This window comes from Heteronotia binoei, chromosome 3 (assembly GCF_032191835.1).
Source record: "Heteronotia binoei isolate CCM8104 ecotype False Entrance Well chromosome 3, APGP_CSIRO_Hbin_v1, whole genome shotgun sequence".
Lineage (NCBI taxonomy): Eukaryota > Metazoa > Chordata > Lepidosauria > Squamata > Gekkonidae > Heteronotia > Heteronotia binoei.
This window is the reverse complement of record NC_083225.1, coordinates 74,026,648-74,053,959: the sequence shown is the minus strand read 5'-3', so window position 1 is coordinate 74,053,959 and position 27,312 is coordinate 74,026,648. Positions and strand designations below refer to the sequence as shown.

General features: G+C 41.1%; 1 protein-coding gene across 1 annotated transcript in view; it reads right to left on the bottom strand.

Annotated features, from left to right (window-relative positions):
- The window catches only part of SMS (spermine synthase), a 47,127-nt gene extending 30,171 nt beyond the window's left edge, over positions 1-16,956 (bottom strand). Inside the window, exons 1-3 of the mRNA XM_060234070.1 lie at positions 16,729-16,956; positions 7,849-7,969; positions 2,150-2,240 (exon numbers count right to left, since the gene is read on the bottom strand). Coding sequence (XP_060090053.1) covers positions 2,150-2,240; positions 7,849-7,969; positions 16,729-16,780 — 264 coding nt within the window. The 5' untranslated portion in view covers positions 16,781-16,956. The remainder of the gene's footprint in view (positions 1-2,149; positions 2,241-7,848; positions 7,970-16,728) is intronic.
- Between the last annotated feature and the right edge of the window lie 10,356 nt (positions 16,957-27,312).

The window sequence follows — 27,312 nt, the reverse complement described above, 5'->3', positions numbered from 1 at the left end:
ATAAACACAAATAATAAGCACCTAATGGGAGTAACATTAGTCTAAAAGGTCCAATATATTTACTAAAGTAAGCTTTTGAAATTAGAATAGTGCAATACAATATACATCCTTCACTATAGAGTCACAGAATAAATCTTAATTTAAATGTCTATACTGGAGCTCAGAAATTTTAATTATTTAAATTAATCAAGTTATAAGTATCCCGCATTTCCAAATCTTAGGGTAGGCATTCCTAATAAAAGATTTTCCCAGACCTCAAAAAATAATATTTAGTCACCTAAGATGTGCATTATGAGATGCAAGAAAGCTAATTTTCCAGGAACCAGGCATTAATCTATTACATATTTATCCTGTTCTTTCAAGAAGCTCAGGCAGTATATGTGATCTCCTCTTTTTTTATATTTCCATAACTACCTTCACAACAAAAGTTCTCAAACTGAGCAATATTGCAATTCATTTACTTACTTCATTTCTACCCCACCTTTCTCATTGAAATTCAAGGGGGATTACAGAATACTTTTCAAAATTAATTCAGATATTGCAAGACATCAAATGCACAGAACAACAGGACTAGCAGTACAGAATTAGAGTATGATGCAAATACTGAACTGTCAAAAGCATGATAAACCACAAGCAATGTATAGAGTACATTACACAGGCAGAAGACATCACAGTAAAAGCCGAATGCCCTACTGAACTGGGGGGTTTTTTTGTAGAAAAAGCCCAGCAGGAACTCATTTGCTTATCAGACCGCACCCCCTGACATCACCATAAGTGCTATCACCCATTCAGTAGGTTACTTTCTGAATATTGACACAGAACAGTACAGTGCCATCAGCTGCATTTCATGGATGTGTGTTCTCACACAGCCCAATGAGAGATCTTGTTTTGCTCCCCACCCCCACAACACGGCTGGAGAGAGAGAACCTCATGCAGTGGAGTGAGCAGCAACAGTCCCAGCTTCTCCTAGGAGGGGTGCTCGTGGTTGGCTCTGCATCTCTAACTCTCTTCACAAGCCCTTTGGAGGCTGGAGGCGGCAGAGAGAATGGAGCATGTGGTCTGGGAACGCATGGCTTTCACCTGCCGGAGACCTTTTTTTGAGCAAGAGCCCTGGCCAAGACAGCCAGAACTGCGTTCCTGTGTGTTCCTGCTCAAAAAAAGCCCTGAATATGCATATGAACTCCTTGAGATAATTAGATAAAAATGAGATTGATAACCTTTCTGGTTTAAGAAAGGAAGAATGATATTAGATTTAATTGTGAATATTTGAGAAGATACTATGCAAAAAAAGAATTTTTTTCCTTGCACTTCTCTTATTACATTCTTTAATTGGGTTGCACATACACTGAGCAGTCTGCTGTAACAATGGAGACAGTAGTTGCAGTTCATCTGGATAGCCACTTAACTGGGAAAGAAATGTAAAGAGCTCTTTTAGACCCTCAGAATAGCAAACAAAATTGAAAGTTTCAAACAAAAGAAATGGTAAAAGCAGGGCTTAATAAGAACATAAGAGAAGCCATGTTAGATCAGGCCAATGGCCCATCCAGTCCAACATTCTGTGTCACACAGCAGCCAATATATATATATATATATATATATATATATATATATATATATATATATATATATATATATATATATATATATATATATATATATATATATATATATACACACACACACACACCCTTTGGGCGAAGAAGTACTTCCTTTTATCCGTTTTAACCTGACTGCTCAGCAATTTCATCGAATGCCCACGAGTTCTCGTATTGTGAGAAAGGGAGAAAAGTACTTCTTTCTCTACTTTCTCCATCCCATGCATTATCTTGTAAACCTCTATCATGTCACCCCTCAGTCGACGTTTCTCCAAGCTAAAGAGCCCTAAGCGTTTCAACCTTTCTTCATAAGGAAGGTGTTCCAGCCCTTTAATCATTCTAGTTGCCCTTTTCTGAACTTTTTTGATCAGGAACACACAGGAACACAGTTCCAGCTGGCTGGGTGTCTGGGGAGGTGGCTTAATATGCAAATGAGTTCTTGCTGGACTTTTTTCTACAAAAAAAGCCCTGAGCATATTTGTGTTTATTTCATGCACCAATACTCCCATTTTTCTGGAACTTTTCCTTGTGTTTTGATTAAACTAATGACATACCTGCTCTGTTTCTTCTCCTCTTTTCATGTCATTGTAACTCTGAACATCAACCAATACCAACCCATGAGGATATATTCTCAGACTGGCAAAACTACAAAGCAAGAACAAGATAAATTCCAAAAACTGAAACAAGCAAAGTTCTCATTTATTAAATTAATGAAGTAAGAATACTTCTATCTATTATAAGTACTCCAATACAAGCCCACATGCAGTTTTTATCAAGGTGCTTAGTTGTGAACACTAGTGACATCAACCTGATATTTTAAAAAATCACTTTAGATTTAAACAAAAAGTGCCAAGCACACACCACCCACATTTTAAAGTACCCTGAGCAATTTATTTATTGATTGATTTGATTTATATCCCGCCCTCCCCAACGAGGCAGGCTCAGGGCAGCTTACAATATAAAATCACAACAACAATTAAAATCAATAAATATTATAAAATAGGCATTCGATAAGTAAAACAGAGAAATTAATTTAATGCTAACTCTTCGATGTTGTATATTTCAGTGACGACGGCATTTCTTCCAGCTCCCTGCGATATAGTCTCCATGTTAATTAAACGCCAGCCAGAAGAAGTCTTGCAGAAATGTGCAAGGTTCCGCAAGGCCCTCACTTCCTCTGGCAGTTGATTCCACCAGCAGGGGGCTGCAATTGAGAAGGTCCTTTCTCTAGTGGTCTTTATTTTGGCCTCCTTCGGCCTGGGGATTACCAATAGATTTTGCGATTCTGATCGAAGTACCCTCTGGGGAACGTGTGGGGAGAGACAGTCCCTAAGGTAGGCAGGTCCTAGGCCATATAGGGCTTTAAATGTAATAACCAGCACCTTGTAGCGAATCCGGTATACTATTGGCAGCCAGTGCAGTTCCCGCAGCCCCGGCTGTATGTGCTCCCACCTGGGGAGCCCCAATAACAGCCTGGCAGCCACATTCTACACTAGGCTATAGTTTCCAGGTTCGACACAAGGACAGCCCCATGCAGAGGGCATTACAGTAGTCCAACCTCAAGGTGACCGTTGCATGGATCATTGTTGCCAGGTCACCACGCTCCAGGAAGGGGACCAGCTGCCTTGCCCCCCTAAGAGGGAAAAAAATGGATTTAGCAGTGGCTGCTATCTGGGCCTCCATTGTCAAGGCAGGCTCCAGTAGCACCCCCAAGCTTTTGACCTTGTGCGCCCTTGTCAGTGGCGCATCGTCAAATGCTGGCAGGGGAATTTCCCTACCCAGACTGCCACGACTCAGGCAAAAGACCTCTGTCTTCGCTGGATTCAGCTTCAATCAACTCAGTCTAAGCCATCCTGCCACGGCTTGCAACACCAGGTCCAGATTTTCTGAGTCACCGTCAGGCCAGCTGTCCATCAGTAGAGGTGGGTGTCATCAGCTTACTGGTGAAAGCCCAACCCATGCCTCCAGGCAATCTGGGCAAGCGGGCACATGTAGATGTTGAACAACACCGGGGAGAGCACCGTCCCCTGAGGCACCCCACAATTAAGTGCGTGCCTCTAGGACTATTCACCCCCAATCGCCACCCTTTGTCCCCGACCATCTAGGAAAGAGGAAAGCCATTGCAAGGCCAACCCCTGAATCCCTGCATCGGTGAGGAAGCAGGTCAGTAATTGATGGTCGACTGTATCGAATGCTGCCGATGGGTCCAACAACATCAGTACCGCTAAGCCGCCTCGATCCAGTACTGTCTCTGTCCCATGACCAGGGCAAAAGCCAGACTGGTGGGGGTCTAGAATGGAAGCGTCATCCAGAAAACTCTGTAACTGTAGCACTACTGCCCTCTCAATAATTTTACCCAAAAAGGGTAAATTCGAGACCGGCAAGTAATGTGCCAATTCGGCCGGGTCTAATGTTGGTTTTTTCAAGAGAGGGCGGACCACAACCTCTTTAAGAGGCATTGGAAAAAGCCCTTCCATAAGGGATCTATTTACGATATCCCGTATAGGATATCTAAGCTTCCTCTGGCAAGCTTTAATTAGCCAGGAGGAGCAAGCGTCCAAATCACAAGTTGTTGGGAGCACAGTAGAGAGGATTCTGTCAACTTCCTCCAGGCTAATTGTATCGAAGCAATCCAGAACTGGTACAGAAGACAGGCAGGGGGCCTCGAGTTCATGTATTGTTTCCAATGTGGCAGGCAGGTCATGGCGGAGCGATGAGATCTTATCTGCAAAAAAGTTCACAAAAGCCTCACAGCCAATCTCCAATTCACTAAAATTTGGCCTGCCTTGTGGCAGCAAGAAATACAAGGGAAGACCCAATCATAACCAAGGCTGATTGCTGGTCCAACTGGACTTCAAAATAATTTAGTATTTGTGTACATGCAAAGGCACTGAAAAGATTAACAACTGAATTAATAAAGGTTTTAGAATATTATGCTGGCAACCTGTTTGAACCATAACTTATATTTATTTTTGGCTCTGAAATTATTACACTATTTTCCCCTAGGCTACAGGCCTCATTTAGTGTTTGTTTTCCAGCAACTGATAGTGTACGAAGATCTGTATTTTATAACAATTTTATAAAATCTTCAATATTTGGGATACCCATGAAGCTGCCTTATAATGAATCAGACCATTGATCCAACAAACTCAGTAATGTCCAAGATCTTCAGCACAAATCTTTCACATCTAGGTTTGCCAACCTCCAGATGAAACATGGTGATCTCCTGGAATTACAACTAATCTTCAGATCATGTTCCCCTGGAGAAAATGGCTACTTCAGAGAGTGAACTCTGTGACATTATATCTCGATGAGCTCCCTCTCTTCCCTCAAATTCCACCTTCCTCAGGCTCTACCTCAACTCTCCAGGAATTTCCCAATCCAGAGTTGACAACCCCTACGTATTACCTAATGTGTTTATGTTATGTTTTATTTAATTTGTTTTAAATATTTTTATATATTGGCATTTTAAATACCTTTTAATGTCTAACATGATTTAGTGTTTGAAATATGTTAACATTCAGTGCCTTGATACCCTGATTTGGGTGGAAAAGCAGCATAAAATGCATTAAATAAAATAAATAAATAATCCTTGAGACCCTGAATAGGGTGGAAAAGCAGCATAAAAATGCATTAAATAAAATAAATAATCCTTTTAACTTTGGCCAATTTGCACTAAGAAGACTATTTTAACAATATAAAAACAAGAGACACCAGGGACAGAACGTAGAACTTTCTGCATGCTAACTACATGTGCTATTGCCTATTCATAGCCCCAACCCAGTTGATTGTCTCTGAAAAATAATAAATTGTATGAGTTGCTCATTTGATTGATTGGCCTTTATAGGTCTTTAGAATCTGCTGGAGATACAATTTTCCTTTGTTCTTTTGCAATATATAATACACTAGCTGTTTATTAGGGTTTGGGGAGGAATTTGCTAATTCATGTTTATTTTTATTTCATTGTTATTCAGAGTACAATTCCAAACAACCTGCCAGTCTACAGCAGGAGTCTTCCTGTTAAGACCGTAAAAAATGAAAAAGAAATCCTGTATAAGTTACAAGACGATTTGTTGCTTTCTTTTACCATCTTTTAAACAGGAAAAGTTTTCACTCTCTAGTTTCTAACTAGAATATGGCATGTTCTTGATAAGAACCATTCCATGTAGAATTCAAAATTTTCTAAATCCACTGGTTACTGAAGAAAACCACAGTTAAAATTACTGATCTTATATCAATATATTTAACCACCTGATAGTAAAAATTCCATGGAAATCAGTAAGGAAATACGCTTAGGATAAGGCTGCTCTATTTTTCAAGGCATGTATTACATATATGTTAGAAGTTCTGCTGTCATTGTCATTTGTTTTTTGGAGTACTTGAAAAGTACTGTTTATATATTCTAAGTCAAGTTTAATGTCCTAAAATTCTGATACATGTGTGCTGCGATCAGATGGGCAGCTTGGTGCAGAGTCTGGCCACGTCTCTAATTTGGTCTGGGATTTTTTGTACTGGGACAGTAGTGATCAGATGTCAGACATCGCACTGACCACCATGGCCACAAGCAGCTCCTCCGCAGCATCAAGCCCACTGCTGCTGCCACCTTCTTGCCAGCCTCCTACTCCAGCCCTTTGAATCTGCCTTGCCTCTCTTCGCCATCCTGCCCACCCCACTGCTGGACCTTAACAGGACTGAATGTTTCACCTACCAGGCCCTACTGGGCCCAGCGCTCAGCCCTTCTCTAGTGACAGCATCATTGGGCACAGCCTCAGACCTGCCTCCAGCAGCTGTGCTTCCCCATCCACTGTCCAGTCTATCCCTGCCCACTCAGTCCTGGGCTCAGATAAATGGTTTTAAATGAGCCTTGGGCTAATAACTGCTTATGTGTTCATTGCTAAAAGGTTAAAAAGAAATGGCAGCAAAACAGGAAGTGAAAGCTTGAACTTCCCCAAAGGCCTCACCCCTCAAGAGAGTGATCAGACACCAGAAGAAGCACTGTGAAACCAGATGAAATACTAGACTTTCGGTGGTGTCACGGAAGTCAAGGGTGAGCACAGGGGCCCAACAACTAGGGAACAGGAGACAGATGGGTGTCAAGAGGCAGTCTTGCCATGATGTAGTTAGTGACCTAACCCTAACCTTTGTACTCTGAACCACAGCTCACTGAACAGTGATCTTGCCCTGTAGTAACCTCTTTCTCTCCTAGCTATACTTGCTATCTATCATGCTCTGTCTTGTAACCATCACATACCCACTATCGCCCTGTGCTGGATGCTCCAAGGTTGGGAAGTCTAGTTCACAGAGATTTGCTTGCACCTGCATCCAAGGGGACATCTGGGAAAGAACTTTGGGCGGATAAATGTTTTTGGCACCTAATGCTTGAATGTTTTAATGGCTGTCCTTAAGGTTTATATAAGGGGGCATTTGCCTGCCAAAGCCAGTTTTAGAAACGCTCGTCTAGCCTGTCATGTCAGTCTCTCAATAAACTGATCTCTTGCATCCACTCAAGTTGTTTAATGGGGAAGAGCTTACAGGGGTTAACAATGGGGCTCTCTGGACACATGTTAGATCTACTGAGAAGAAGCAACACAACAGATCTAACAATAATTCTATATTGTGCTCTTCTATATTGTTTAAACTCCTCTTCATCCAATATAGTTTATTATAAAGCCTGTATTTTTAAAATTGTATTTCTAAAATGTATTTTTTCTTTCATTTGATGCCTTATTCTTAACGTTTCCAGTAGTCATTGAGCTCAAGCTCATGATATTGCACTATCCCACTTCTGATTACATAAATGTCCACTAACATACGTCACTATTCCTACCAGATAAGAATCCTTTAAGAGGCTTTAAATAATGCTACTCTTGATCTTCTGGTTGCAAGAGTCACAACAATCATTCTTACAATGTAACACACCAAAAATTATTTCACTTGACCCATTTTAAATACCCTTGGCCTAGGACAGAAAAATATCCACTTAGGAAGACACGTACACTATCCAGGAGAAAGGAGTTACATTTGCTTTATGATGAACACTAAAGCCTCACATGAATACAAGTTCATATTACCAGTAACCAAAATGTTTTTCATAATAACTAATTACTGTAGAATTTGAAATGAACTTTTAAACCTCTTGAGAAAATAATACACATTTGTTAAATGTACTATTAATTTACCTGCTCTTAGATTAATATATACTCTGACAGAATCTTTATGCTCTTCACAGACATGGGTCAAAAATTCAACTCACCTGCCATTTTTATTGACATATGTTGCTAAATAACCAAGATCTCCCCAGTTATGAATAGTCTCTGTCATTTCTTGCTCTTGGAAGATGGACTGTAGACCTTTAAAAATGGCATTACAATCAGCTAGAAAGTGAAAGAAGAGAGAGACCAATAGTCAACAAATACTGAAATCAAATGTAACAATAATCCTCTTGACAGTTTTAAAGCTCTACTGAACCTTGTAGATCTACCTTTGAACAGACTTGCTTCCATTTACAATGGCCTTTTCAACTGCCCAATATCATGAATATTGTTCATAAAATTTGAGGCAAAAGGTCACATACCAAATTTCTTAAAAGCAATTTGTGAATAGGTGCCAAGCTGACCGAGTCTTTGGTAGGATTTAATGTCTACAGACTAGAGACTATGGCATGTCTAATTAAAGTGACTGTGTCAGTGTTTCTTATACTTTAAATTAAAACGTTCAAACACAAACACAAATGTGAGAGGTTCAACCTGGAGGTGAAACAAAAGCCAAAGGCAGTAGCCAGATCCTTCAAGATTTTAGATTACTGAAAAAATTAAAAACTCATTTGGTCTTCTAAACATGATGATGTTCATCTGAGCAACAGTTAATATTTACCTTCAATCTTGTATTTTTTATTCATTAATTCTTCAGTTTTCAATTTACACATAATTACAGCTAAGAGGAAAAATTCTTCTATATTGTATTTTTCCAGTATACTTGCTAATGTCATCCCTTCACACATATCCAAGAGCTGATTATTGTTCTATACTGTTATCATACTATGGATTAATATCTAAAATACTAACAATTTAACAATCTAATACAAATAGTGAACATAACAGAACATAAGAGAAGCCATGCTGGATCAGGCCAATGACCCTTCCAGTCCAACACTCTGTGTCACACAGTAGCCAAAAAAAGCAAGTGCCATCAGGAGGCCCACCAGTGGGGCCAGGACACTAGAAGCCCTCCCACTGTGTCTCCCCAATGGTGCTTACATCATCTCTGCAAGAAAAGACCTGCATTATATTATCTTCTACCAGTTAGCAGAGTTGCATGTTATGCTAATACACCAATAAATAAAAAAGTTGAAAACCATGCAATCCTACACACATCTCCTTCAACTGAACTCAATGCTATGTAAAGAGAATAACTCTGTCAAATATTACAGTCTAAAATACATAAGAAATAGATGGGCTTTAAACAGAGACAAAACCCTTTCTTAACAGGGAAAAGAACTGTGTTACACATTATGTGGTAGCAAAAAATATTTTCTTCTATGTGCTCTTAATGAATATAGCCATAAACAACACCAGCTTCCTGGTCTGTGTACTTGGTTGAGCACATGACTGAATACCTCAGTTGAATATATATATGTCATAGTTCATGTATACAACGTACATACAGTATCTTAAGTGTCATGCAAAACCCCATTTAACACAAGAACTATGCAAAACAAACTCATATTTCTTTGAATGTTTTCTTTAAAATAAATTCATGCTTCTCATTTGTGGAATCACATCTACTAGAGCAACTGGACTTGGTAGCAAGCATCGCCAACAATGCTAACATTAAAACCATTTTCTAATATATTTATGAGTAAGAAATTGCAGCAGGAAACACCTTTGTTTTCTATCCAGCAGCTATTTATAGATGAAACCAACAGGAAGCTCATTTATCAAATTTTACAGGATCTGAGGGTTGAATTTTATTCATTTGCAAGTCAGATGCAATCACACAAAGTTTTGGTGAATTTGTCAGCCTCAATAAATAAGATAATTTTGAGAAGGCTGCAATAACAATGGCCTCAATAGGAGGCAGACTGAAACATTCTGGGCTTTGCCATATAGTGATTTTCATGAAGCTGACAACTATGGTTGCATTCAGGCAACACTTAAAACTATATGGGATATTTGAAATATTTGGGGAACTGTCAATCCCAATATAATTTTTTTAAAGATTTCACACACACAGCCCCGGAAACATAGGAAGACTTCCTTCAGGTTTTCAAAGAACTCTCTGTTTTGCAGATCTATTAATCATATGGTTTATGGCATATTTCAGAATTAGCCCATATGGTGGTGAACCTGTCCCAATGCAGTCAAGTCAGAGAATCTCTTAATTGAGGCCAGTAGCATTCACAGTTACTCTTCATTTTACAATGCCAGTCTGAAACACCTGTCTGTTGTTTGGAGGTTTTAATCGCTAATATATACCCTGTTCACACAGCGTGTTGAGTCTGTGTTAAACTGACACGGTTCTGTTCTGAATATCTTTGTTCCGGATATTATCGATCAGACTGCCATATTGCAATTCGAATCACTCCGTGGTGAAACCGTCTTCTGCCATCCACACAATGGTACCATGCAGCTTTTTTTCTCCACTTGTATGTGCACTATGCGCATGCACACACTATGCACATATGTACATGCGCATAGGTTAAACATGTGGTTATGCAGTTATGCGCATATCGCTAAGTAGTAAAAAAAAATGGTGACCGTAAACCAGATGTCTAAGGCTCCTTTTGCTCTGGGACAGCCTTCAGATTTCTGGAAGTTGGTCGAAAACTATCCAGACGGGGAAACTACGAGGTGAAACAGGAGAACTCAAAAAACACCGCAAAGGAGCAGGTAACAAAACGCTCCAATTCCGAGAAGGATTGAGGGGGCTACTATGAGTTAATACCGGGAGGCAGATGTTGCTGTCTGATCAGTCACTTTTAATCCAGTATGAAACAGCAGCAACAACTGATTATACTGCGCGTCTGAACAGCTCCATAGTTTAGTATGGTTTGCTGGTATTGCTTTTATGTTTTATAAGCTGCCCTGAAGGCCCATTGAGTTAGAAAGGTGCCACTATAAAAATAATCAGACAGCCTAGACCAGGGGTGTCAAACATGGCCTGTGAGCTGGATCAGGCCCACAGAGGGCTCCAATCAGGCCCTCCAGCAGCTGGCTGTAATCTGCTTCATTCTCCTTTGCCTGCTTTTTTTGGTCGCCATTTTGTGTTTCTTCCCAGATAAGCTAGAGCAGCAAAGCAGCCTTTCCCTCTCCGCCTCCCTTTTTCCAAAGGGAGGAGGCGGGAGGAGCAGCCTCAGCCAATGAGAAAACTTGGCTCTATAGCTCTGCTGGGTGATTAAGTTTGCCAGGCTCAATTAATCACTCTGAAGAACTACTAAGACAAGCCTCTCTTCCTTCTAATGAATGACTGAGGCTCCTCCCCCTCCTCGTGCCCAGGGAAGGAATGAAAGAGCCAGAGCTTCCTTTGCCACTTCCCACCATCAGGAGAGCTACAAAGAGTGATTTAAGACTAGCAACATTTTAGTGAAGGTTTGAACATTTTGCTTTGATAGAGAGAGAGAGTGTTTTGTTGGGCTTGTTATGGTTGTAATTGGGTTCCCCTCCTCTTTTTCACTGTACTCATGCCCTCCAGTCTTTCTCAATAGGAAAGCATGTGAACTATTTAGAAGAAAAATATCAGCATTAGGCTGAGTGTGTGTTCCACCCCAGGTTTACCCAGCCCTTTTGACTGGGGGTCTTGAATTTAGACTTCCCAGACAGTAGCCTGACACTGACCACTGTATGTGGCTGTCTCTCTGTTCTTGTAGTTGTTTTTTGGGAGGAAGTTGTATTTTTATAGTTGTCATTTTTCTGGGGAAAATGATAGTTTTGTAGACAAGCACATAGCCCTCAGACTGTGCCATGGTGCCTTCACATGTTCTTGACTAGTACGTGAACTGTTTCATGTTCTCTGGGTCTTAGGCTCAAAGCATTAACCATGAGATGTTTGTAATAAATGTCAATGAATCAAAAGTAGGTTTGCAACTTACAGATGTGCATACCTGAACAGCACATATTCAAGACTGGTACAGCACAGACATTGCCTGCAGTTTTTGATGCAATAATTCAAGGCAAGAGGTGACATTTATCAGAGACTGTAAAACAAAATATTGCAAGCATGCTAATATTTTAAGCATGTTTTATTTGAAGTAAAAAAAATCTTTGTGTGTCTGTGCCCATTATAAAGTTTATATGTCTGCTACCTGGCATTACATTTTATGATACACATGGCCCAGCCCGGCAAGGTCTCATTTATGTCAAATCCGGCCCTCATAACAAATGAGTTTGACACCCCAGGCCTAGACCTTTATATTCTATGCTAGAAAATAAGTGTACCCTTCCAAAAATATAGTAAAACTATAACAATTATACTATATATCTGCAGACAGCCTTCAACTTAGTGACTCAACTAAAAGGGACTTGTTTAGTCAGCAGATATCATATATGTGCTTACTCAGAACAACATCTGCATGCTTTGATAGTACAGAGTTACTAATCCATACTGTTGTTTGTTCTGCAGAGCCACTATGAATCTGGTTTGTCCTGTTACTAAAGGAATTTATTCTCTCTCAGCTTTAGGTACAGACCACCTTTGCATCTGCATTTCAGATTTACACCAGCATTCTAACAGTTAAATTCACCTACTGCCTCACTGTTTCCTGCCCCTTCCCACCACAGCCACTTTCCCACTCATACACGCCTCACAGTGTTCCCATTTCATCTTATGATATATCATTGTTTTAAAAAGTAACAGCACAGGCGGAAATGTTTTCCAGTCACAAATAAATGTTGATCATGCAGTTGGAAGGATGCAGAATCCACAGCAATGCACATTCTGCCCCAGACTGAGCAGCAACATGCAACTCTCTGCCCAAGACAGTTTACAATTTAGCTCACAAGCAAAACCAAAGGTCAGATGGTCATAAACCCTCATAGCTATACTGACTTTGTTGTGAGTTCAATCCACTATCACTGGATTAGAATCTGTTCTTCTATATCAGCCAAGGTCAGCAAATAGTAAAACCAATGAATAAATGCTTTTTGCACAAAACAGCAAAACCAAACAAAAACCTCAGAAAAAGCTGTAAGCTGTTACTGTTTCATCTTTGTTCTAAGCACATGTTTTCTGTTACATATATGTTCATGCTAATGCAGTTAGAGGACATCAGTTTAAAGGATACAGAACAAGAGGCAGTGACTTCCAGTTACTTTCAACAAAATGATGAACTTTTTGTGATTTGTTTGTACAGTCAAGAAATCTCAATTCTAGACAAAGCACAACAACACCGCACAAAGGTATCTCACAGAACTAAGTAAAAATGGAAGGAAGGGGTCAGGGCTAGCAAACAGTTCAATCACACCTTTGCACGGCCTTCCCATCATGCATGGATCTAACTCTGGTTGAGATTACCTCTTCCAAAGATATCAACTGGCAGGGCTTTTTTCCTGGAAAAAGAGGTGCTAGAACTCTCATGAGGGAAATGGAGGAATACATGGGTGCCTCTCATTAACTTTTAAGCACTTTTTCAGAATTTTGTTTCCACAGAAAAGTTCCACTGCATTCCCCCAGGGAGAAAAAGCCCTGCCAACTGCCATCAGCAAGATCAAAAGAGTAAGACATCCCTTCAGTGTGCCTGTAGTGAGACCTCACTAAGAGGCCCATTTCTAATCACCTTTTCCCCTCTTCTCTAACTGGCATTTGTACTAGATCCAGGTGGGTAGCTATGTTGGTCTGAAGCAACAGAATAAAGTTAGAATCCAGTGGCACCTTCAAGAACAACAAAGTTTTATTCAAGGCATGAGCTTTCATGTGTATGCACACTTCTTCAGATAACTAAACATATCTGATATCTAAACATTCAGATATCTGAAGAAGTGTGCATGCACACAAAAGCTCATACCTTGAATAAAACTTTGTTGGTCTTAAAGGTGCCACAGGACTCTGACTTTATTCTGGCATTTGTACTTTCTCTGTTACTCTAATGGTGCAAAAGAAAAGGAGCCCCACCAAAAACAAAAAAGGCACAAAAAGTTTGGAGCAGTGGACAAAACATATCTGTTAAAGCTTGATGACCCTTACATGTTCTACCTGTGCTTCATAACTGTATTGTTTTGGCAATGCCCCCTGATGAAGTCCAGGGGTAGTCTCCCCTGCCACCTGAGCATGAGGGTAATCCCCAGGTTTACATGCCCCTGGGCTGGGCACCTCAGTCACCCCTCACGCCAAGCTCCCTTAAGAGGATCCCCATACTCTGGAAGTGGGCACGAAGGCCGATTTTTCAGAGAATGGATCCAGCCCCATGCTGATACTGCCAAGTTGTGACAAGAAGATCAAAAAGACAAACCATATGCAACTCCTGATAAAATACCTAAATAAAGGGCTGTGAGGGTGGGCTAAGCAATCTGATGGTCAAAGAGGGAAGGAAGAGGTGGTGCTGCATCCTAAGTACCTGCCCCCTGCCCCACCCCAAAAACATTCTATAGGGTCCACATCAAGTTAGGGCGGGCCCCTGCTTCCTGTGCTTGGTCTGACCCCGCCCCTCTCCACCATCAAAAGGCAGCTTTGCCTATTATCTCTCCTTGTGGCTCCACAAATGGGGATCAAGGTAAATCCAGATCTCTGCTTTCTGCAAATGACCTGCCAGCAAATTCCAGTTACAGCCAGTACTTCCTTCACATTCCTCTTTTACTTCTGAGCTGACAATGGGGTAAATGGTTAAGATGACAATATCTCTCACAGGCCAGAATCACTTTAGGAGCTCCCCCTTCCTGACCTTCAATTTACCAGATGCAATCTGAATTATATGAAACCATCAACTGAGCAATAGCCTACAAATTGTCCATCAAAATTTATGCTATAGTGTATGATCTGACCATCTGTAAAATCAATATTAGGCATGCTGAACCCTTGTAATTTAAGAACAAAAAATATCTGTAAGGCTGGAACTAAAGAAACTGTCTTCGAAGCAACCATCTATAAATAGTTCTTCATCAAAATTTAAAACTATATGCCTTAAATTTGTGATTTTAATTAAAGATATGTTGTCTCTTTTGCTAAGAAAACAATTCTAGCTGAGGTTGAGTATTTTGTATATTATTAAGAAATCCAAGTTAGAATATGTTTACTGCTTTCAGAACAGGCCTCTTATCTCAGGTATAGTTGTATGATCTCTCACCCTAATGGAGAGTTGGGCACCCGAGGGAAGAAAAACACACACAAGAACTGCATGAAGATCACTGTGCAACAACGTAGATAGATCCAAGTAGGTAGCTGTGTTGGTCTGAAGTAGAAGAACAAAATACGATAACAAAATAGGAGTCAATTTGACCTTTAATCCACTTCATGATTGAAAGCCATGGCCAGCTCAAACTTCCCAGCACATGTGCATACTGCAAAATGGAAGTTCAATTTATACAGCAGTGTATTTCACTCTTCACAATGAAAAGTAATTATTTTCACCAATATGTGAATAGTTGCCACATGCAAAAAAAAAAGTCTGAATTTCTTAAAAGCATGAGTAGGGAAAGGGACCTGCCCACTATTATGAAAGTAGGTTGCCTGTCCTCTACCAGACAGAAGCAATGTGGCATGGGAATGCATGTCTCTGTGGCACATACCCTAATGAGCCTGTACACTCTACAGGCCCATACCCCAGTCATTATAAGGCAAGCCATTTTGCTAGTAAGTAAATAATTTACCAAACTTCCCAAACGCTATTAAAACTCCAGAGGGGGTAAGATGCAGTCCTCTGGAACTAATATGGTTTTTAAGCTATTCCAACTAAATCGTTTTGAAGATCTAAAATACAGGTTGCTATTAACAAGAACAGTTCACTCTGCTGTGCATTAAGCTTCTCACTGCCAAATCAAGATACAAGATGAGGCCACATTCCATAGCAAGTTCTCTCTTTTACCACCTAAGGGTGGGTGGCGTAACTACACGTTCCTTTTTAAAAAAAAAATCTAACTTTAACAACAAAGACACATTTCTAAATTAGTTCACAAATAAGCGCACTTCCTGATCTTTCATTTCCTACTAATTTTTTTTTAATTACTAAAACATGCACAGTCCATCTATAATCCATTTAACTGTGTTGAAATCTTCTTCCTCAGCCCAAATTTCCCGTATCGATAGAACGGTTCCTTCCATAACAATCAAGATTGCTGGAGAAAATAAACTGAATAACCTTTCCTACCACCACCCCCCGCTGCAAAAGGGCAAAAAAAGAAGCCAGCCGCCTAACGGACAGATTAAGGTCACGCATGCGGTTGCAACCATGCACGATCAACCCTTCCTCCAAAAATACACACGCTTACTTTAAAACACACACACGCTACCGTTGCAAAGTCTATTTTTCAAGCAAGCATTTTACGGGTACAAAATGAACGTGCTCAAATGTGAGCAAGGCCCTCACTGTAGCCTATTTTCGGATGCTGAACGTAGATAAAATTGTGGCGGGAGCTGTTACTGAAATGAATGGAATAGCATGGTGGGGGAAGGCAAATAACACAGTGGGGGGAAACATCGGCGAAGAAATCTGTGTGGTTGGAGGCTAGGGGAAGGGGGGCTGAGCCTCAGGGAATCTGCATATCTGGAGGGGAGGAGCTGCATGCGCGAAGGATGGAAAAATAATTACAGACGGAAAAGAGAAATCAAAACATGGTGGGGTGGCGAAGGTAAAAGAGGAAGAGCAGAAGATGCAGTAATTGGCGGCAAAGCGAGCCTCAACAGTGTGGGGGTGGGGAATGGGAACTGTGGATAAGCTCCATGCTGTGGGGGGAGGGAGCAGCAATATGCACCCCGGTCGGCTCAAACGGCTCCGTGCTCTGAGTCAGCTCCCTGAGAGCAGGACGAGAGGGCCTTCAGCGAGCCATTGCTGTGCGGGAGACAGGACTGCAGGCTGGCTGGATGCCCAGCCGCTCTCCTTCGTTGCGAGAGGCGGATACAGGGACGCGGAGCCGTCTGGGATGGGCGAGAAGGGGAGTCCGCCGGCATAAGGTGCCCCCCCCGGTGGGGGCCTCCCTCTCTGGCTCACCTGTGGCGCTGAGCATGATGTCAAGGGTGCTGTGTCGCGCTGCTGCAGCCATAGTGAGGTAGAGCCCTGTGCCATGCCTGGTGGAGGCGGCCGCTGCTGTGCTGTGAGTGCCACTGACTGACTGCGCTGTGTGCGCGCGGGGCTGAGGTTGCTGTTGTAGCCGAGCCGCCGTGTTGCGAGGGGAGAGCCCAAGGGGGAGGGACAGCCGGGCCGGGAGCGAATGAGTCAACAACAGTGAGCTTGGGGAGCGTGGGAGACGCTTGCCGCCGCAGACTCTTGCCGGGGGAGGGGGGCCACGCCACCATTGGTTTTAAGGGAAGCTGAGTTTTCATCTTATTGTTGTATTCGGCTGTTCTGGTTATCCCCGCAGCAAAAGGCTGAAACCTTGAATTTCATGGGATGCATTTCAGCTAGGTACAGCTCCTTGTCAAGTTCACACTTTCACTAAACCAGCCAGCCAGAGACGACAAAAGAGACAAGGCAAGGGAACCAATGATAGAAGTTTATTTAATCTTCCAGTAAAATGCTAACATGAAAGTGGATGCAGCCTTCTCAGTAACACTGGTCTCCTTGACAGACTTTTTGTGTGTGGTGGGGGGGGGGGCATTGTTTATCTCAGAATGTCTGCTGCCACTCTCTTCCTGCCTTGAGGTAATTAGGCTCAGTTCTTTAAATGTTTGTTAACAGAGGCTGTCAGGTACCTGCGAAGCCAAAGTACAGCATGGTTGAGCTGTAGGTTTTTGAATGTGAACAAGGATCATTGATGGCAAAGAGTCCTGTACTGCAGCTAGTCATGTGGCACACAAGTCATATTAAAGTATGCTAACTCAGTGTCACAGTCCTGTGATTACCTGTAAGATTTAAGTGGGCGGCAGATATGAACCCTTGCATCCCTTTCCTGACAAAATTAAATGTTTCACATTATCAAGATTACTTAATGCCAAGTAATGTCCCCTTACCATCTTTAAATATTGTCATTCTCAAAATTAGGCTTGTAAATAAATATATAATGCCATAAAATGTCCTACCAGAAAACATTAGTGAGTAAATGGAAAAGGAAAAACTAAAAAGTGGTGATGGTGGTAGAAAGTGCTGTCAAGTCACAGCTGACATATGGCAACCTCATGAGGTTTTTAAGGCAAGAGATGTTCAGAGGTGGCCTGCCTCTGAGTACAACCCTGGATTTCCTTGGTGGTCTCCCATTCAAATACTGACCAGAGCAGACTCTTGCTTAGCTTCCAGTATCTGATGAGATCAGGCTATCCAGGGCCATCCAGGTCAGGGCAAAAATACTAGTGGATATGACATGCAGAACGCGTCTGGCTGAGAAACTGCTTTCACATACATGGCAGTGGGACAAGTAGTTGAAAGTAACACAGCACAAAATGCATCTTTAAATTGTGTTCTGTACATTAACAGGTTTTTATTTTGAACATTTGTTCAAGGCATATAGTAAAGTAGTGCAGAATTTTTATCATTTTACCACTTTTCCTCCCCACCCCCAGTGGATCAGGTAAGCTTAACTGTTACAGGCCCTTTCTGCCGCTTGAAATGACCTCCACAGCCTCTTAAGACTTTGGGGAACCAGATTTGATTTGAACTACAAACTTTCCCTTCAGTTACAAGACATTCATAGAGAAGCAAATGAAAAGACCTTGGGTTCAGTGCAGTGAGGTAGGTTTTGTGGTAAGCAGGAAGAACACAGAGATCACTGAGGAGTTGTATGTAAATACCAAAGAAGATTTATTTATTTACAGATTGTTCTTAGGGAACGGAACAGCTGCACAAGTCTCCAGACAGTCAAAGGATAAACCTGGCTGAGACACATAAATTTCAGATACTTCAGATTTGAATTCACTTTAAAGCTTGCTGGTACAAAGATTTGTCACTGACTAACTACTACGTTGGGTCCTTTCACATGCACAGGGTTCCACCCACACCGGCCTGCCATATCTCAAGAGTTGAACTGAATGATACAAGAAAACTAGAGACAGGCATTGCAGCCAGGTACTGTTCCTCTACCAGTGGTAGAGTTAAACCACTCTACCAGGCAGAGCTTCCCCTCAAACTGCTCTCTTGCTGAGGCAGATCCAAACTGTCATTGTGCTGTCCCTGAAGCAGACCTGAACTAAAGACTATAACAGTGCTTCCCTCTAGTATTCCATCTCCTCTCACCCTCAGTGATTGGCTGCTGTAGTAGCATACTTCTAGGCTCAGGGATGAAATCTGCTGGTTTTTGTTCCAGGGCAGGACAGACACCTGTCTGTCACACCTGTAAACATGCTTTTGGAGTCTTACGTAAGTCAAATTGTGGGAGGTGAAAGAGGGAAAGGATTGAAGGTGAAAGAAAAAGGCTTGAGTACTCACAGCTTCTCCACACCAATCTCTCCCTCACACTGCTAAGGAATAAAGAAGCAAACTCCCATAATGTTGTTATATATAATGCAATTGCATGTGATGTTCCATTAAAGGCTCACTGAACATGCCGTTTCATCCAACAAGTTCTTCCTGTGGGCACATAAATAGCATTATGCATTGAGGGTTTCCTTATTCCCTTTAGCATCCATTTCTATATATCACACAGAGATGCACATAAAGAACCTGTACATACATCAAACAACCTACAGGGTTCTGACTGCAATGCTTAGAAATATGCCTAAACTGTTATGTATGTATGTACCCTGGGGATATTTTACAAAGATATCTGTTTGGAGTAGAAAATTGCATGCATCTGGTATAAAAACTAACTTGTGCCTATTTTGCCATCCTTGAATTAAGGCTAACTGTTGTGTGTACATGACAATAAAGCCACATGGGTATCTGCTACATATGACAGAATACAAATAGAAGAGGTACCTGTGTGATGTCAAAGGCATAAAAGTTTCCAGCAGTCAGCACTTAAGTGATCCTTCTGTGGAAGGACTCCATTAACTTAAATGGTGCAGATGCAGGCCGCCAGGGAACTTAGTTTTATGCACTTAGTGTTATTAAAGCAGCACTAATAACTATTTACAACCATGTAAGTTTGTAAAACAAGATAACTCTGTAAGACATGTCACAAGGGTTTGTTTGTCCATGGTTAACACTTTTAATATAGCCAGTAGTGAGTAATACACATTGACATCTAAAACTCGTGCAAATTAAAATATCTCTATGCATATCTTATTAATTTGCACAGTAGTTCTAATAGAAAATCATTGTCCATGTAATCAGATAAATTTACAAGGCTAGCTGCTTCATGAAGGTCTTAAAGAATTAATTGAGAATTTTAAAGTTGAATCAGGAGTTCATGTTTGGAAACCATACCCATTTTCAGATTGTAGTTAGATAAGATTGAAATATGGTAAAAACTCGAGGAGTTGCTAGGAGGCTTGAGAAAACTAATATTGGCTACTTAACATTTGTTCAGTCTTGTGCACATATCCGTTTTATTTCAGGCTCCATGATAAAGTAGCCAGGTTTTAATAGTTGTTGTAGCGTTGCATTCCTATAATCCCTTGTAAAGGTTGCCCAGATTTCTTGCCACTCAGAAAAGCTAACAAAATAATAAATAGATATAAGGTGCCTCTGCATGTTGCCTGACTTGGATGCATATATGCGCTTACTTTTTGGCAAGCAGATGTGCTGAAACCACAAAACACCTTTGTGTAGTCTTTTGTCAAAATTCTTGATAGTCAAAGTTAGAACAACTACTGCTGAATGGAAAATACTATATATAATTCATAAAACAAATGCACAACTCCCATCTCTTTTATGTTAAAAAACATGCCACATTTAATCTTCATGTGAAACTTAGGCCAAGATTTCAAGCAATGCACAACTAGCTTAATGCATGCAAACTATCTTTGAACTGTTTCTCTCTCCTCCCAACAAGGCCTTCAGACTTGATAGAAAATAGCTTTTGAAACTCAGGGGGATTTATAAATAATGAAAAGTCTGACATACAACTCCTTGTGCATGCCAGTGCCATAAGGCAGCTTCTGTGAACCTCTTAGCATTTAAAATAGCACAAGAGAAATACTATATGATTTAATATAAACTGTGTGCATATGTTTAATGTGTTGCATGCTGTTCATATCCAGTCCCCCCTCCCATGTTCTATGATGGAGGAGAACACCTTGATTTGTTTTGGCTTTGGAAAGGGAGGCATGTGGGATGGTTCTCATGCTCAAGTATCCAGTTCTAAGCCTTGCAGCAAGAGATATTAAACTTGCAGTAGTAGAAGACAGCGGAAGGTGGAAGTGCAAGGGACTCTTACCAGTGCATCTTAGAAAGTTTATGTCTCAAAATACTCAAGAGGAGCTTCTCCTCTTCAGGGATCAAGCATGGGAGAGAGGAACAGGCATACTTTACCAGGCTGAGGGAGGTCCAAAAAGCGCTAGCCAGCTACAAGTGTTTTAAAGGTAAAGGTAGTCCCCTGTGCAACACTGAGTCTTTACCGACCCATGGGGTGACGTCGCATCACAACGTTTTCATGGCAGACTTTTTTACGGGGTGGTTTGCCATTGCCTTCCCCAGTCATCTACACTTTACCCCCAGCAAGCTGGGTACTCATTTTACCAACCTCGGAAGGATGGAAGGCTGAGGTTGAACTCTACCTGAACTCAACTTCTTCTGGGATCGAATTCAGGTAATGAACAGAGCTTGGGCTGCAGTACTGCAGCTTTACCACTCTGCGTCATGGGGCTCCTGACTACAAGTGTATTATTGTATGGCAAAAGTCTTTATGCATTGAAGAAGCAGTTGGAGTCTCATGAAGAATCACTGGGGAGGATCAACTTGATGCTATCCCCTCCCCCCCAGTATCTTTTCCTCAAAGATTCTAAAACTCTCAAAGGAGCAGGCCAATCCCCACCTACCTCCTTGATCATAACTGATTTTCAGTTGCTCAGAATTCTGTGCCTTTTGGGATATATTCAATCCTCATCAGGCAGTTAAACACCGTCACTTTCAGTTAATTTACAAAGTTTTTTTGTTTTTGCTTATTGAACGTGTATTGTTGAGGCACCCTACCTTGTCTGTGGGTGCCTTGAGGTTTGCAGCTTTCATCACCCAACATAAGGCCTTCCATAGGAAGGCAGGTGAGCAAGCTGTTGGCCCTCAAAAGCCAAGACTCACAGGAAGACTGGAGAGAGGCTGAGAGTCCCCAACAAGTAGAGGCTGCTGAAGAAGTGTGGGCTGGTAAGCGTTGTAGGACCAATTCAAGCTTGGGATGGAGTATAACTGTGCAGCAGAGAAGATGAGAAATAAGAGTAGGCATTGTATGGAAAAACAAATATGGATGGGCAGTGAGCAGTGAAGAAGCGAGCTGTGACTCATGGAAGTTCATACCCTATCACAAATTGTGTTAGTTTTAAAATATTATATGACTTAAAATATTCTGGACTCAGTCTTTTCCTTTGAAAGAATGTGCAGCTTTGCATGGTGTTTTCTTCACTGCCTGTGAACTGTACACTCTACAGTTCGCAACACAAAAGATACAAACATTTTTTAAATAAAAGAGAAGTCTCTTTTCTGACCTGTACAGCAATGCCACTGCTAATTTCTAGGGCTAATATTTTAGATACCAGTAAATACTAGGAACCTAAACTTTTGTACTGTTATACTTGATGAGGAGATAAATACGGAATTAAGGGAAGCTGTTTTGAGTTCTTATTCCAGCAGATCTCAAGTGCTCTGAATAAGTATATCTGGCAAAACCTCTGAGCAGCAATGCCTACGGCAGGGCATGCATGAACCTTTCACCCCTTGCAGGTTAACCAACAAAAGAGCATTGCTGAAAATCTAATTCGGCTTTAAATTGCTTTATGCATAATCAATATGCCAGAAGTGCAGCAGGTTTGTACACACTCTGACTATTGTATTTACCTAGGGTGGTTTCAGTTTTTCATTACCTACTATATATAATCACACATACCCCTTATTTTCCTTTTGGGGTTCCCTTATATAATCACACATACCCCTTATTTTCCTTTTGGGGTTCCCTTGTTAAAACTCTGCTTGATCTGCTAGCATTGGTCTTCAAGAATGAGCTTATATATTCTAATCTCAAAGCTATTTCTGTAGTTGGGAGTTCCAATGTGATTCTAAGAGCTCTCCGTGGCAACCCCTAAAGAGAAGGGAGCAGGAAAAGGTGACTTTCAGGAAAGTGAAAGAGCAAATAGTGGGGAAGGGGGAAGTGAGATGCCTCCTGCAAGTTCTTGCTGGTGTCCACTTGTCTGTATACTAACAGCAAATCTTTGGATACAAAAATCTGGTGACCAAATCTTTGGCTAGGGTTGCCAGCTCCAGGTTGGGAAATTCCTGAAGATTTTGTGGTAGAGTACAGAAGAGCAGGATTTGGGGAGAGGAAAGGCCTCAGCAGAATATAATGCCATAATGTCCAAAGCAGTCTTTTTCTTCTGAGGGACAGATCTGTCATCTAAAGTTCTGTTGTAATTGTGGGAGAGCTCCAGGTCCTAACTGGAGGTTGGCAGCCTGTAAGCAACCTCTAGGTAACTTGATATCACCCAACTTGCTTCTCAACCATGCCTGACTGCTTGCTGCTGTTCAACAGAGTCACCCTGTGAAAGCCAGTGTGGTGCAGCAGTTAGAGCTATAAAGCAGGATCTGGGAAATCCAGATTCAAGCCCTCATATTGTTTGTGGGTGATTTTAGATCAGTCACATACTTTCAGCCTAATCTACCTATCTCCAGACCCCTCTCCATCTTCATTGCCTTCCTCTGGACATGTTCCAGCTTGTCTATATCCTTATTAAATTGTGGTGCCCAAAAATTAACACAATACTCTAGGAGAGGTCTAACCAGAACAGAGGAAAGTGATTCCATCATTTTGCATGCGCAGGATACTATACTTCTGTTGATACAGCCCAAAATTGCATTTAGTGTTTTAGCCACTGCATCACACTGCTGACTCATGTTCATTGTATGGTCCACTAAAACCCCTAGATCCTTTTCAAACATACTACTGCCAAGGCAAAGGAGCTGTGTGGAGCAGAGTGCTAAGCTGCAATACTGCAGCCCAAGCTCATGATCTGAGTTTGATCCCAGCGGAAGCTGGGTTAAGTAGCTGGCTCAAGGTTGACTCATCCTTCCAACCTTCCGAGGTCAGTAAAATGAGTACTCTGCTTGCTTGCGGGTAAAATGCAGATGACTGGAGAAGGCAATAGCAAATCACCCCATAAAAAGTGTCAAGAAATGTGATGTCACCCTATGGGTCGGTAATGACTCAGTGCTTGCACAGGGGACTACCTTTACCTTTACTGCCAAGACAAGTCTCCCCATCCTATAATTACCCATTTTTCCTACTAAGTGCAGAACTTTACATTTATCCCTGTTAAAATTCATTTTATTTGTTTTGGCCCAGTTTTCCAGCTTATCAAGATCATACTGTATCATGTTTCTGCCTTCTACTGTATTTGCAACTCCTCCTAATTTAGTATCATCTGCACATTTAACAAGCATTCCTTCATCTGTTCCTTTATCCAAATCATGTATAAAGATATTAAAACAGATCCTGCCAGGACAGATCTTTGAGGCACTTCATTTGTCACTCCTCTCCTTGCTACTGTTCAGCAGTAATCACTCTATTAAAGCTAGTGTGGTATAGTGGTTAGCAGGGCTTTGTTTGTAGAACAAGCCCAGCAGGAATTCATTTGCACATTAGGTCACACCCTCTGATAGCATCATTGTTTTACATAGGGCTTTTTGTAGAAAAAGCCCAGCAAGGGCTCATTTGAGTATTAGGCCACACACCCTGATACCAAGCCAGCCGGAACTGCATTCCTGCTCAAAAAAAGCCCTGGTGGTTAGAGCTTCAGAGCTGGATCTGGCAATCCCAAATTCAAATTGCTATGGAAGTTCACTTGGTGATTTTTGGACCAGTCACATATTTTCAGTCTAACTTACCACACAGGGTTATTGCAAGAATAAAAAGGGAGAGAGGAAAATAATATAAGCATCTTTGGTCCCCATTGCAGAGAAAGGTAGGGAATAAATGAAGTAAATAAATAATAAATATAGCTGAAGACAGGAGGCAAATAAAAGCAAGATTTGTGGATAGCTGAGGAGTAACAGGCAACAAAAGGAGAGAATATTGCCAGGAGGATGGACAGAGGAAATAATGCAGGGAGAGGGGATAAAGGGGAAAGAGATACAGGTGCCCTGCACAGTTCCTTGAGGTTTCCCTACTACGCAAATAGGCCTGGCCCAGTGACCAGTGCCATACAACTGTGCCATAGTTGTCCAAGGTAGAAGCTGCTGGTGGGGGGTGGTGGTGGCAGGAAGGTGAAGACTGAAGGATAGATAAAGGTAAATTGGCTGTTCGGCAGGAAGAAAAGAAGCAGGAAGAGAGCAGAGGCTATGGAAGCATTCAAAAAAGGGAAAGATAGTGATAGTGGTTGCATCCCACCAGTGTTCCAGTAGCACATTGGCCTTCCATTTTTTTATGTCCAGTTGATGCTGAGTGGGATCACAGGATCTTCGGGGGGAAGCCTCTAGGGTTAGGGGGACCACAATGAAGCAGGGAATTGGCCAAATTATGCTCTTCCCCATACACCAGTAGATTGTCAGCTGGATGCAGTGCAGTAAAATAATTAGAGTTTAATGAAAATTATGTTTAAAGAAGGATATTCTCAGCTGGTTGCTTCTTGTGCTTGATCTGAGATAGAAGTTCATGGCAGCTATCACAGTACTGGTAAAAAAAATTCAGTTACTCTGTAAAATATATTTAACCAAAAGAACAAATACAGTTCTGGCTTTTCAGTGACTGCTATGGCAGAATCAGTGTATATAGCAGAGTAATGACTTCAGCTACATGAAACAGAGAAGCAATCCATGGCTTGAGAACTGGGGTCTTATAAGCACACCCCTATTTTCTTGCGAAATACTAGTTTGTACCAACTCAGTACAAAACTATTTGCCTGTATCAGCTGTAGATTTTACTTCAGGTAGTTTAAAATGATCACATGCACTGGTTAAAAAAATTGTTTGCTATAAAATACCAGTAAAAGTCTTTGTAAACATCATAAATAAATATGTCAGCATTGTAGACAAATGTATAGTGCAGACCAACTAGATAAGATACAGTTTTGTAAGCAAAACAAATTACTTCAGTATTACAGTTTTAATTTTGAAGGCAAATGATTTGTGCTTTATGAACCTACAAAAGGCTTCAGGCCTTTCTCAAAGCAAACATGCCTTATCTTTGCATCTTCCATGCCTATTAGTTATGGATCTGAAGATGCAAGTTGCTACATGAGTGCCACTAGCTTAAGTATATGATAGAGACTTCTTTATGAAAATTGCTAATGGTGCATTTTGGTTTATTTAAATGCCTCCTGACTTAAATTCAGCCAAGAAATAAATCACCACAATGAAATGATTTTTTAAAATCTTCCCATCACAAAGACTTGGGGTAGATAAAAATACAGAACTCTTACAGAAGCTGGGCAAGAGAATGAAGCAAGACCTTCTACTTATCTGTATTAATTCCAGACAGAGCATGGATTCACACTACACTAATGTATTTTACATCCGGATTTTTGCTATTCGAACACAGCAAAAATCCAGATGCAAAACACATTAGTTAGTGTAGTGTGAATGCATCCAGAGAGCATTCTCCCATATGAATATATCCCTCCTGTCATCTTTGGAGGTCTTGCTTCAGTTGCCAGCGCCATTTGGGGCTAAACAGGTGGTGACCCAAGAAAGAGATTTCTCAATCATGATACAAAAACTCTGGAACTCCCTTCCCAAGGAGATTCCTCTGTCTCCCTCATCAATGTCTTCCACCAGCAGGTGAAGACTTCTTTGTTTCACTTGATATAACCCCAATAATGGTTATTGTCCCTATTCTATTGTTTGTTAAGTGTTTTGATTGAATTTATAATTTTAAATTTTCTTAATTGTTTAAATGTGTTAATGTTTTATTATATGATCTTTGGGGATCCTGATTAGGTGGAAAAGTGCCATAAAATATTTTAAATAAATAAAATGAACTAGCAGAAACTATCACTTTGTACTAGATTTTGGTTTCCATTACAAGGCTTGGGACTTTAACAAAAACAAAAGATTCCTTTTATTGTGGTTAGAAAAAGGAAAGGAGGAATCTAAGGATTGTCCAAAGGTAAGAAGGGGGGGAGTTTGTAAATTCTGGTAAGAAAAGAAAATGAAGAAAGCAGGAAAAGCCTTTGGGCGATAAAGTGATTCCATAGAATCAGTCTCAATTTACCAAACTGAGATTTTCAGAGGGAATTCTAACTGGCTCATATTTTGTCATTGTGACAAAACCCAGTGTGGTGGAAAACCTTTTAATCAGGAATGCTAGGTACATCTAAGTCTCTGCCAGTAGGGGTATTGATTAGGATGCTAGCTCCAAGTTGGGAAATACATAGAGATTTTAGCAGTGGAGCCTGAGTAGGATGGGGTTTGGGGAGGGGAAGAACTTCAGTGAGGTATAATGCCATAGAGTCCATCTTTCAAAGCAGCCATTTTCTCAAAAGTGAATTGATGTCTGTTGCCTGGATCTCAGTTTAATCCCAGGAGGTCTCCAGCCACCACCTGAAGATTACAAATAACAACCAA